Genomic DNA, 14,134 nt, shown 5'->3' with positions numbered 1-14,134 from the left:
GGCCCAGTGTTCCCAACCTTTTTCTGATTTATCAGGTCCCTCCTTGCCGAAGATTTATTACTTTCATGGTTTCTGTGGAATAGCCTTCTTCCTCATTCAGCTGCTTTCTGAAAATCAACATTATTCAACGCAAAATAGTTCAGAGAGAAATTATACTGTGAAATTTCTGTCATTTAAAAGAAAAGCTGGTTGAACTGAAAGATTTAACTGAGATTGGGAATTTTTCACTTGCAAGTAGTATCACAGATGACTTCATTGCCAATGACTGCTGTTTTAAATGTTTACTCAAGTGTGTTATTCATAAAAAGTTTTGCTGAGAGATATCACAAACATCACTAGTGGTTTTTACTTTTTTTCTTTGTGTACAAATTTACATGGGATGAAATGATTTCTATAGTGTGGAAACTTGTGGAACACTAAGGCACAACTGAAATCACACTCCTAGAGTTGAAGTGTGATAAGGTATTCTGCTCATAACAGAATACCTTATGCCACCAGGCTTGATATTTTGGGCTTAGACAACTTAGAACTACACTGCCTTCGGTCTGACCTAAGCATTGTACACAAAATTATCTGCTACAACGTCCTACCTGCAAATGACTACTTGAGCTTCAACCGTAATAATACACAAGCACACAATAGATACAAACTTAAGGTAAACCACTCCAAACACGATTGTAGAAAATATGACTTCAGCAACAATGTCAATGCCTGGAATGCACTACCTAACTGACCCCAAATCCCCATAACTTTAACTTTAGACTGTCTACTGTTGACCTCCCCCCATTCCTAACAGGTCTGTAAGGGGCATGCATAAGCGCACCAACATACCTATCGTCCCTGTCCTACTGTCCCCATTTATTTGTATCTATTTCCCAAATTCATAATCATGTTTATATTCATTTCTGTTATCTTACACATGTTCAACAAATAAATAAATAAATAAAAAACCTTGGATTTGTTTCTGAGTTTACAAATGTAGATTTGGAATTTGGGAAATGTTGCATATTTGTCTATTGTGGGATTGTCTCTTCTGATAGATTAATCAGTCAGAGATTTATAAATCATTTGCTCTAAAACAGGGGTCTCCAACTTTGACAACTTTAAGACTTGTAGGCTTCAACTCCCAGAGTTCCTCAGTCTGTAGGTCTCTTCTCAAAATCCCAAAAACTTCAACCAAAAACTGTCTACTATTGACCTCACCCCATTCCTAAAAGGACTATAAGGGGCGTGCATAAGAGTACAAAAGTGCCTACCGTTCCTGTCCTATTGTTTCCTTTCATTATATCAAATTAATATAGTTATTGCATACTTTTGCTTATATATATGCTTATATGATGTGTTGTTGTTTTATGTTGATGCTTGTGTATACTGTTGTGGAAAAAAAAAAGTCTTAAAGTTGCCAAGGTTGGAGACCCCTGCTTTAAGAGGCTTCTTTTGCTGTATCTCCAGGTAATATGGCAATTCCTCAGGAATAACAGCACTTGGATAGCTGGTGTACAAGATTTTGGCACTTCTGTAATCTGTTCTGATTTCTCATATAGCAATTATCTGGTATTAATTCCTATTTTGCATCTTCCCTGTGCTGGAGTGATGTCATGGGTTTTCCATGTGGGAAAGAATCAGGTTGCTGGAGTAGGTGGGGAGAGTCCCTTAACGCTGCCTTGTGATCTGATACCACTGCATGCAAATTAGGAAGCTGATGCTATTGTTGCTAGTATTCAGAATCTCACCAGACAAGTAGCCTGGCCGTAGTAATTTTTTCTCATAACTGCATGATTCAGAATCACTCCTCCCCCTCTGTCATAAAAAACAAATTTGAACTAATTCTTGGTGGGGTTTGTTTTTCTTTTTACCTGATGGTAAATGAACAGCTACACCCTTCGTTAGAAACTTAGATACTTCCCTCTGTGGGAATATATACAATATCATATCTCTCTAGACCTACTATGATAATATTCCTTTTTCTTCTGAAAATGAGGAGAGGTATCTAAAATCCAGAACTGCAATCCTGTGCATGCTTATTTTAGAAAAAATGTTCCACCAAACTCTGGAGGACTTCCTCCTAAGCAAATATGCATGAAATACAGCTCTTAGGGATTGAAGAACTTTATGATGCAATTCTCTTCATACTATATCTATTAAGCACCTATTTTGCTCACTGCATTTTCAGACAATGGGATATTGGATTCGGTCTCTGGCTTTTGGTAAATTTTACCAAACTTTACTTCTACCTGTGTACACTCAGTAATGTTCCTGGAATTTACTCTCAGGCAAATATGTATAATATTGTACCCTCTTTCTCTTTAATCAGAAGATGAATCATCTAACTGAAGAACAATTTAAATATTTAAGTGTGTAATTGAAGGGTGGTTCTGCAATGTTATTAAGATAGAAAAAGGAAATGTGAAAGATAGTATTGCCTCTGAATAGGTTACCGTATTTTTCAGAGTATAAGACGCTCCGGACTATAAGATGCACCTACTTTTTTTGGTGACGAAAACAAGAAAAAGAACTCTGTCTCTGCCTCCCAGCAATTTTGCCTCATTGCAGCAAACAGCTACAATACAGTAATTCTTGCCTAGTAAGGTTTTGATTGAGTATGTCCCATAAAGTCAGTATTGAATTTTACTGACCACATAGATTTTCTCCAGAAGGATCTGATCCCAATCTGTTCCTTAAAGTTTTCCACTGTTAGGACTGAAATTGAGGCCACCCATATTACAGTTGCTTGCCCTTTTCTTCTGTTTCCTTTCACCTTTTCCAACATTTTAATTTATTCAAAGAGCTACATCTTTGTATTATGTACTGCAAATAGGATGATTTGACTCTGGATATTGTGTCTCAAGTGAGAAATCTAGGTTAATTTATTAGATTATCCATTTGTTTGTTTGTTTTTTGATATTGGTAAAATATGTATTTTGTGGTGCTTGAAAGTATTTTCAGGTGATGACAATATGTATTTAATATTTAATTGGTCAATTAATTGAATCAAGTACACATGCTAATTAAATCTTTACTTAGTCTTTAAATACTTCGCATCTCTAGTTTCAAACCAGTATCCAATTCTACTTAAATTACCTATTAATCTTCCTCAAGGATCTAAAAAAGTTTTTTTTTTCAGTATGAAATCTATATATTACTAAAACTCATTATATTTTTCTGTCTGTTTGCATTCTCAGGTTAGCCCAAATGGTGCATTATACCACAACCTAAAATCTGCTAATAAAATCTGCTAATTTATATAATACATAAAACATCTGGGACCCATTACTCCTGTTGAATTAAAATTTCTATGATGTTCAGACCAGTTCTATAGGCAGTTCTCAACCTACAACAACTGGGAACAGAATTTCAGTTGCTAAGCAGTGCAGTTGCTAAACATGACTGGACAAATTTTACAACTATTTTTATTGTGATTGTTAAGCAAATCATATGACCATTAAGTGGATTATGTGGTTATTAAGCAAATCTGGCTTCCTAGGTTAACAGAATGACAGAGTTGAAAAGGACCTTGGAGATCTTCTAGTCCAGGGATGTCCACCCTGATGGCATCATGGGCCATATCGGATTGGTTTTGCCCTTGTGGGGCTGGGGTGGGTGTGGCCTGCACAGGTCATATCTGGCCTGCGAGCAGCATGTTTGACACCCCTCTTCTAGTCCAACATCCTGCTCAACAGAAACCATATACTATTTCAGACAAATGGTTGTCTTAAAAATCTCCATTGTTGGGCATCCACAACTTCTGCAGGCAAGTCGTTCCACTAATTAATTGTTCTACCTGTCAGGAAATTTCTTGTGAGTTCTAGGTTGCTTCTCTCCTTGATTAATTTCCACCCATTGCTTCTTGTTCTGCCTTCAGGTGTTTTGGAGAATAGATTGACCCCCTCTTTTTTGTGGCAGTCCCTTAGATATTGGAACACTGCTATCATGTCATCCCTAGTCCTTCTTTTCATTAAACTAGACATATCCAATTCCTGCAATCATTCTTCATATATTTTAGCCTCCAGTCTCCCAAGCATCTTTGTAATTCATCTCTGCACTCTTTCTAGAGCCTCAATATGTTCTTTGTATTGTGGTGACCAAAACTGGATGAACTATTCCAAGTGTGGTGTTACCAGGGCATTATACAATGGTACTAATATTTCACATGATCTTAATTATATCCCTTGGTTAATGCAGCCTAGGGTTGTGTTGACGTTTTTGACAACTATAGCACACATTCTATATACATTCTATATACCTATAGAATAGGTATATAGGTATATATATATACCTGGGCATTTGGTTTTTCTTGCCTAAATGTAGACCCTTAGTTTTCCTTCCATTGAATTTCATTTCATTAGATGGGCCCAGTATCCAAATCTGTCAAGATCCTCCTATATCTTGAGCCTAAATTTTAGAGCTATGATGGCGAACCTATGGCACAGGTGCCAGAGGTGGCACACAGAGCCATCTCTGTGGGCATGTGTTCTTCCGGCCAGCTGGTCTTCACAGGCGCTGGAGTGCTGGAAAACGCCCTGGAAATGGCTAAAAGCCAGGCCGTTTCTGTGCCTTTTGGGGGCTGTTTTCAGGCTGTTTTTCAGGCTGTTCTTAGGCCATTTTTGGCCTAAAAACAGCCTGAAAAATGGCCAGAAAATGGCCCCCAAAACAGCCAAAAAACAGGCATGTGAGCACCGGCCAGCTGGTCTTCAGGTTTCCAATGCTCCGACATGCGCATGTGCACAGACATGCATGCGCGTTCCGGTTTGGGCACTCGGTGCCAAAAAGGTCCACCATCACTGTTTTAGACTGTTTGCTATTCCTGCCAGCTTGGTGTTGTCTGCAAATTTGATAAGTTCTATCCCCTTGACAAAATCATTGATGGAGATATTGAAGAGTACTGTACCTAAGACAGAGCTTTGGGGTACCCCAGTGCATACTTCCCTCCATGTAGATGCAATTTTTTTAAAATTTATTTTATCACAACATTATATACAAGCACATACAATGAAAGGAAACAATAGGACAGGAACCGTAGGCACTTTTGTGCACTTATGCACACCCCTTATATTAATTTAATATAAGTTTCATTAACTTATAAATAAATAAATTTATAAATAAATTAAATTTATTAATTTAAAATAAATTTCATTAACAATTACACATTTAGTGCAGTTGGTCAGTCAATTATAAATCCATCTGGTGGTGATGCTGTCTAACCCACATTTTTCTCCCTTATCAAGTAGTAGGTTGTGGTATACTTTATCAAATGCCTTACTAAAGCCAAAGTAAATTATATCCACAGCATTTCTCTGGTCTGCTAATTTTGTCACCTTGTCAAAGATTGCAATAAGATTTGTCTGGCATGATCTATTTTTGACAAACCCATGTTGCCTTCTGGTTATGACTTTGTTTGCCATTAGGTGTTCACAGATTTGTTGCTTGATTATCTTTTCCAGAATCTTCCCAGGTATTAATATCAGGCTGATAGGTCTGTAGTTTCCTGGATCCTTCCCCCCCCCCCTTTTTTTTTTTTAGATTGAAACTACACCAGCCCTTTTCCAGCCATCTGGTAGTTCTCCAATGCTCCAGAATGCTTGAAAAATATGGTTCAATTTTTGTAGATCACATCTGGTGTAAACCATCTGGTCCTGGTGTTTTGAACTCACCTAGAACGGTGTACTCTTCTCATTTTCTTGCTTATTTTGACTTGTATTCCTAATCTGCATTTTTCAGTATTGGTCAAAAATTATGTTCACATGGCTGCAAGACACTACACCTATTATAAATGTGAGCTAGTTGCTAAGCACCAAATTGTGATCACATGAAGATGTGGGTCATATGATGGTCATAACTTTAGGCCAGCACTGCCCAAAGAACTGACAGTATGAGGTAATGAGGTAAAATAACTCCACCCAAGAAACTAAGTTGTGGAAATGCCCAAACCCATTCAGTTGCTGCATTATAATTCAGATATGTTTCACATTCCCGTCAGCAACTTGTCTTTTACCTTCTGTATAATATTGTAGAAGGGGTGGTCCTGGAATTGGTGAAGCAGATGCTTTATTGAATGGGAAAAATCTGTTTCCCCTCACTTACTGCTTTCAGAAATTGAATAAGATATTTGCAGTGTACTACTACTTTTGTGCTTTCTTCCACTTAGAATGGTGGAAATTACAATTTTCATTTTCAGAATGAAAATTGACAGAAAATACAAATAATTTGAAATGATGGCAGTGGTAATTCAGCCTTTACTATCCTAAGCAGCAAAAGAAATTATAGGTAGTCCTTGTTTTAGTAACTGTCTTCTTAATTACCATTCGCAGTTATAATGGTGATGAAAAAGTAACTTTACAACCAATCCTCACATTTATGACCTTCACAGGTCTGTAAAGCAAAAATAAATAAATAAATGAAATAAGATCATAAGCACAGTCACAATTTCACTTATCAACCAAACTGTCAGTCCTGATTGTGATCACTAAACAAGAACTACCTATAATATCTACAAGTCATTATTTGGGTTTTGAACAAAACACAGTGGAAAGAAGAAGCAAAGCATGCCTTTTCATTAAGTAGATGATATTTGTTTGTTTGTTTGTTTTGTTTACATTTATATCCCGCCCTTCTCCGAAGACTCAGGGCGGCTTACAGTGTGTAAGGCAATAGTCTCATTCTATTTGTATATTTACAAAGTCAACTTATTGCCCCCCCAACAATCTGGGTCCTCATTTTACCTACCTTATAAAAGATGGAAGGCTGAGTCAACCTTGGACTTGGTGGGACTAGAACCTGCAGTAATTGCAGGCAGCTCTGTTTTAATAACAGGCTTCTTACAGCCTGAGCCACACACATATGCTGCCAAATGCCAATTTCATCTTATTCCTCAAGTCTTTCTTTCTAGAACTGATGGGGATTAGTATCCGATGTTCACATAAGGGGACATGGGTATTGGATGATTTTATGCAACACACCTGAGCGTGTTCCTCTTAGCAGCCCATCTGATGCTTCCAGAGAATCAGGCTAATTTGTGGTTGCTGAGTTTCATCTTTAAAACCATTCATGCCTTGAGGCTGGGTTATCTGAGGGACCATCTCTTCCTGATTAATATGTTGCCCCATCTGATCCAAAGCATGCTTTGGGTCCCATCTGTTAAGGAAGCCCAAGGAGGTGTGTCTCCATGGTATCTGCTGAATGGAACATTCTCCCCATTCCAACCCTCCTCCCCCCTCCCCAGAAGTCAGGTCCTTCCTTCCTTATATTCCAGAAGTTCCTCAAGATATGGGGGTCTCAGGGGACTGGTGAGATTTTGAGGTAGTTCCCTTGGTGATTGAATTGCATGTGTGTCTTTCTGAGTGTGCATTTAATACGACTATGTTTTATATGATTATTATTTTATATCTTAAGTACAGACTGCCTAGAATCACTCCTTGTGTGATGGATGGCTATATAAATAAATAGAGTGAGACACTCTAATCTCAAATGCTTTTTGAGGGCTTTTGCTGATTTTTATCACAAACAGATTATTACTTTTCTATCCCTAACTAGATTGGCCTTTGATGTAATTTAATATAGCTCTTAAGGGGACGCGGTGGCTCAGGGGCTAGGACGTTGAGCTTGTCGATCGAAAGGTCGGCAGCTCGGCAGTTCGAATCCCTAGTGCTGCCGTGTAATGGGGTGAGCTCCCATTACTTGTCCCAGCTTCTGCCAACCTAGCAGTTTCGAAAGCACGTAAAAATGCAAGTAGAAAAAATAGGGACCACCTTTGGTGGGAAGGTAACAGCGTTCTGTGCGCCTTTGGCGTTGAGTCATGCCAGCCACATGACCACAGAGATGTCTTCAGACAGCGCTGGCTCTTCGGCTTTGAAACGGAGATGAGCACCGCCCCCTACAGTCGGCAACAACTAGCACGTATGTGCGAGGGGAACCTTTACCTTACCTTTACCTAATATAGCTCTTGTTATGGCTGCTTCTGTTCTTGTTCTTTGTTGCTTATTTTAAAAAGAGAAATTATGTGTCTCTTTTCATGTGGCAAGTTATATGTTTTAAAGTGGGTAATAACAGGCAAATTACTATGATGGCATCTATTTTAGTCTTATGCAGAATCTCATCAAATCTTAATGTAAAGTATTCGTCAGAATTAAAATTCCATGATTCATTTTGCTACCAATATGGTAGAGATACTATAGTTGTATCATTGTTATTTTTATTTTAAGTATCTAACTCTCAAATGTATTTGCTATAGTTTTCAGAACCTGGGTATTCAGTGTGTGAAAAAGAGAGAACTCAAGGAATCCATTATTTCACGAATTGTTAAGAAGATCAATCCATTCAATGGTAAGTAACCACTGATTATTAATTACATTAATGACTGTTGAGACTCCCTCATCATTTGCTTTTCAAACATTTTTGAAATATTGATTCCCTTAATGTATATCAAACCATGTTAAAACAGCAAAATAGAGCAGCTACCTGGAATGGATGTACATGTGAATCCACATCATTGACTGTTACAGCTTGTTACTGGAGGCTTTCCTTTAGCAATTGTTGGGTTAGTTTTTGTCTTTATGAATTCTAAATTCATCCAAAGAGTAGCGTGGGAATAAAAGAAGAAACATCTGAACTGTGAGGAGACCAGATGCAAAGCAATTTTACTCAGCAAAGTATTTAAATCTACCCATAAAATGTACACTATAATTAAAGTCAGAATGATTTACATTATTGGCCACATGTAACTCAACTAATGAACCAGGGGGAATAGATTTTATTTTTACCTATTGCTACACTAATAAGTGTTTGTGAACCATGCAACTCACCGTCTGAAAATATAAATCCTTACAGCAAGTCAGTTCTCTAAGAATCTAATAATATGTAGGTAATTCTCTCTTAACATCCATTTGTTCAATGTTTAAAGTTACAATAGAATAATAGAAAAAAATGGACTTGGAACCAATCCTTGAACTTACAACTATTGCAGCATCTTTGTGGTAATGTAATAAAAATTCAATCCAGTCTGCATTTACAACTATCAACCCTGCACACCCCTCCTCCCCCAATATGACCTTCATTGTCCTTGTCTGCTTTCCCTCTGCTGAGCTTACCATCCTGGTACATGTGGGGAGACAGCATGGCTTTGGGTCTTCTTGCTGCATTGCAGCTCTGGGTTTTTTTGCACTCTTATGCGTGACAGTAGCCAGACCCACCATGCCTCAACAGCCACTTGTTGACCTCACACACACTCCCCCAGCCCTGCTGCACTCGGCCTGGACCTCACAACCACTCACACACCATCTTACATTTCCCTCAGTCTCACTGCACTCAGCCCATGCCTTGTCAGCCAGCCTGTGCTGGCGTCATGCCTCACTGGCCACCACAGATCCTTATCTGTGAGCACAGATTCCCCTGCTCCTCTGTGCTCACCGAGTGCCTTGCCACCCACCTGTGCACCCCTGAACAGCAAAATCAAGGACGAAAAGAGTAATGTATGTGTGTGGTCCGGGCATATGGTTTAAAGGTCAAAGTTTAATACAGTACTTTAATATCTGATCGGTTCTATCTTTATTTAACCATATTAGAAAGCCATTGAATAACTTCAAGTTCATATGAAAATGATGCCTCTGTCACACACTGTAATCCTCCCACAGTTCAGTTGTTCCACTGAAACTGATACGTCATGGGGAAGCTGTGGTCACGAGAAAGAAACACTCACTTTTGATGGGCTGAAGCATTGTTTCATATCATTGGCAAAGGGATGTAGCATTTGAGGCTAGAGATAATTCAGCAGTACTACTATTAAAACCACAACATTTTTTAAAGCAACATTGCATCTAAGCTCAGTATGATTTGTGGGCACAAATTGGGTGCCATCAGGCTCTGGCTAAGCGGCAAATAAAATTATCTTGAGATGCAAGCACAGACTAGCTCACCCTATCCATATTGTGATCTTGGCCTAGAGCTGAGTGATTTCATCTGGTACTGTTCATAGTTTTATGATACTTTTCTTAGCTTATATATTTTATCAGATCTTTTATTTCTGGAAACTAGAAAAACTGATTCTTCAAGCAAAGCCTGCAGAGAATGACAAAGCTGTGTATAGCCTCTCTCTATAAGCACACAGAAATGAAATTTAATAAATCAGCTCAGAATATTAGAACACTGAATAGTTATGGTTAGTAAGGATGAATGCATCTATCTGGGATTTTAATTAATAAGAATTATAAGATTAGATTAAGTAAGGCTTCAAGAATTCTACATAAATCTTTTTCTTCAAGGAGTGCCATATACATTTTTTAAATGAATATAAGTTTCCTCTTATAGACCCTGCACTAGTTAAACCTAAAACTAGCCAGTATATCTTTAATCTTGATTCTATACAGTATCAAAGAAAGAAAATTACAAAGGAATTTGGCTTAATTGTTAGATTTTAGTTGCATTTATACGCATTACTGGGCAACAAAATGAAAAGGAGTGATGCTTAAAAGCATAATAAGATAAATGAGTAGAATTCTGAACAAAGCAAGCATACCAGAAATAGCACAATCTTAAAGAATTAAGGAAACTGGGAAAAAATAGGCAAAACATTTAGTTGAAAAGTTGAAAAAATAATGCAAAGCACCTAGATTTGGGGAAATACCCTGTCCTGAACCAATATCAAAAAGAGAACAAAAAATAGCAAACCAAGTCCTCAGTCCAAATAATAATAATATTCAAGGCAAAAAAAGTATTGCCAAATAGGAGAAGGAAGGCAAGGTCCTGCTTCTTATGTCATTTTTCTAACTAGGCAATCTGTTAGTCCAAATAAAAGGGGCTGTATCAAGCTAAACCTCTCTAACCATAATTTTAAATGACTAAATTCTAGTCATTTTTCCACATTTTATTATTGAGCAACTTTAGGAAGGCATATAGTCCAGAACAAAACCTGTACCAGACCCACTCTTATTTCACATATTCAAACCATTGCAAGAAAAACAAAGTAATGAAAAAAAAAAGCCATAGCAAAGGAAAGGATTGTCCCCAACCAAAAGTGCCCAGAATTACAGAGCAATATAGGACAGGAAGAAAAGGAGACAAGAAAAATACACTAAAATAATCCAAGCCACACTCCAGAATGCTAGCAGCCCTTGGAAAACAGGCAGCAGATACCGTATCAGAAGCATTCTCAAAAGTCTGTGCTAGACATGCAGCATTTTTCTAGATTTATCTTTGGGAGCACGTGGGAAAGTGAATGAATGCTTTCAGAGTTTTGATGAGAGAATCTTTTCCTCATGTTGAGTTATTCTTGTTTGTGTATGCTGAGAGATCATGGCTAGGTTGGCCTCTGTAGGACTTCACTGCTAGTTTAGGCAGATTTAAATGTCTGTCATGGTTCTGACAATTTGTTCTATTACGGCTTTTGCCATTGATTTGACCTTTGTAGTTTGCAACATGATTTCTAATCTATATTTGTTTTGTAAATGAATGCAAAGATAGCAGGACAGCAAAGAGATAGGAGTCTGGATCCAAATGAGGAGGACTTTGTGTATAGGTAACTGTTTATTTGTGAGTCACAGCATGGTATGTAAGTAGATGAGGAAATGTGATTGGTGTTTTGGGCGGTAATTGAGTGGGTGACATAGAAAAATAGGGGCTCATATTTCTGACCATGTGTGAACATAGAGCGAATTGAAAGTAGGTGGTGTTTCCTCACTTGTGGTCATGGAGCTAAGAAAGGTAGGATCATGAGATAGTCACTTAGTCACTTTTCAAGTCTGACATTATCACAAAGATCATGAACTTTCTTATTTTTATTACAATGTAAGCATTTTAATGTTTTTTATATTTTAGTCAAAAGGTCTCATTCAGAATCTCTAATATTGTAGAAATGGTTTTACAACTTAAAATATTATGTAATGCAGTAGAACTAACCTACACAGAGAAGGTTGCTATTTTTCCACTGTTTGCCTCTTCCCAAAATTGGCTTTAGATCAGCTTTCAGTCTGCTTGGGAATCCTCTAGACCAGGGGTCTCCAACCTTGGCAACTTTAAGACTTGTGGACTTCAACTCCCAGAGTTCCTCAGCTTTGCTTTGCTTTGCTTTGCTGACTGAGGAACTCTGGGAGTTGAAGTCCACAAGTCTTAAAGTTGCCAAGGTTGGAGACTCCTGCTCCAGACAACATCTGGAAGGTGCCTAGCTGGGAAAGACTGTGATAGTGTGTGGTGAGTTCAGTCCCATGATAAGCATGAATCCCAAGGGGAGAGATCACTGTTGGGGGGCCCTTGATAACTTCAGAATTAGCATTGTGCCTCTTCTGTCAGGTATCTCCTGTATGCTCTGCTCTGCTGCTAAGTTGTCTTTTCTAATTGCTAGTAGCCGGGCAAATCCTCTTAGTTCAGAAATAGTAGTTAAGAATTTAAATATAGAGTTTTGCATCTTTTTAACACAAAATATTCTAAACTGTTACTTAGAGGTAATTATGCAGTGTGTGTGTGTGTGTGTGTGTGTGTGTGTGTGTGTGTGTGTGTGTGTGTGTGTCTATATGCCTAATGGTTATCTTTTGAGAGCGGAATGCAACAAAATTTCATTTTAATATATGCTGATTAGTGTATATTTAAAGTGACAATAAAGTTTCTATTCTATTCTGTTCTGTTTTATTCTGTTCTATTCAAATGTATGTTGGAGCAATAAATTTGAGAAATTTTTGGAAAATCAGTCATTTTCCACTTTTCAGAGTCTTAATTATGGTTTCTAAAATGTACTCAGAGAACAAACAGAAAAAAATTCTGCAGAATTTTATACATGAAGACCAAGCTAGCTTTTTACCCGAAAAGACAATTAAAAGATAATGTTAGAACTGTTTTGAATATAATTGAATATTTGCAACATCATATTGAGACTCAGAGAACCTTAATATTTTTAGATGCGGAAAAAGGTTTGACAATTTACATTGGGTCTCTTTGTTTGGACTCCTGGAAGAAAAGGACTTTGGATAGCAATTTATTCAAAGTATTAGAGTGATCTATACACTCCAACAGGCATGTATTAATAGTGAATTGACCATACTATGTGAAATTCAGAAAGGCACAAGGCAAGGTTGCCCTTTGTTGCTACTGTTGTTTATTTAAATTTTAGTGGTTTGAGTAGAGACATTAGCCAAGATGAAAAAGTTAGGAGTGTAAACATTAAAAAAGAGACTTATAACAGAGCTTTGGCAGATTACATGGTTATATATATATTTTTGGCAAGATCCAAATAATAATATGGAGCATTTGATGAAGAAATTAAATGGCCTTTGGCTTGTTTTAAAATAAAACAAAAATTGAAGTTGTCTGCTTCAGTGTACCTTTGCATGTAACCTATTTTGATTGTTCTATAAGGAAAAACTGATTAAGAAAAATGAAGGAAACTTGTCTTGCCAATAAGCGTCATTTTGAAGCCCGAATAGCTGGTACCCCTGACATTTCTGAGGCCAGATTTCATGTTGTAGAACTAGTGTACCTAGCTGGAAAGTAAGAATCATTGATTATAAAGAGCAATAGAAGTCATGCTTCTCTGCAAATGATGACAACAATGTATCCTCGTAGACCATTATGAGTTCAGAATGCTATATTTCTCAGTGGTATTTCTCAGTGGAGTTAATTGCTGTGTAACTGTACTGATTTTTGCTTCAGTGGCCTTTCTTTCAAAAGAGGAAGTCGGGAGAAATAGCTAGTTCCGCTTGCCGTGGTGCTGTAGTTTCAGCATCATACACAGCATCACACCAATTATAATAGGCAGCAGCTGTCATTGCAATTAACACTGGCTACTAATTCATCTGAGGATTTATTGCACAAAGAGCTTTCTCCTTTACAACCCTCACCATTTGCAATGGATAAAACGGTTCATGGTTTTAGTTGGTAGTTGATAGATTTTATTGTAAACTATGTTGAAGTTTCCATTGCAATAAAATCAGAGTAGAAATTATTTGAGTAAATAATTGCTTTACCTTTAAAATATTAAATGAGGTCTCTTTCATTTTGAACCATGACAACCAGGAAGCACAAGTATGATAATGGGTGTCGTAAATGGTCTGGCACAGGAAAGTAAACACATGGAGGGCTCCTTAATATTCTTTTTTTTGCTTTGCAGAGCAAAAGCAGCAGACAGAACAGATTGTGGAAAAGAATTTAAGTTCCA

General features: G+C 37.5%; 1 protein-coding gene across 1 annotated transcript in view; it reads left to right on the top strand.

The window, feature by feature from the left end:
- Nucleotides 1-14,134, top strand: part of REL (REL proto-oncogene, NF-kB subunit) — a 58,790-nt gene that overhangs the window by 24,479 nt on the left and 20,177 nt on the right. Inside the window, exon 4 of the mRNA XM_058164862.1 lies at nucleotides 8,228-8,319. Coding sequence (XP_058020845.1) covers nucleotides 8,228-8,319 — 92 coding nt within the window. The remainder of the gene's footprint in view (nucleotides 1-8,227; nucleotides 8,320-14,134) is intronic.

Source organism: Ahaetulla prasina, chromosome 1 (assembly GCF_028640845.1).
Source record: "Ahaetulla prasina isolate Xishuangbanna chromosome 1, ASM2864084v1, whole genome shotgun sequence".
Taxonomy (NCBI): domain Eukaryota; kingdom Metazoa; phylum Chordata; class Lepidosauria; order Squamata; family Colubridae; genus Ahaetulla; species Ahaetulla prasina.
Note: the sequence above shows the minus strand (reverse complement) of the source record. Positions and strands in the feature narration are given on the sequence as shown.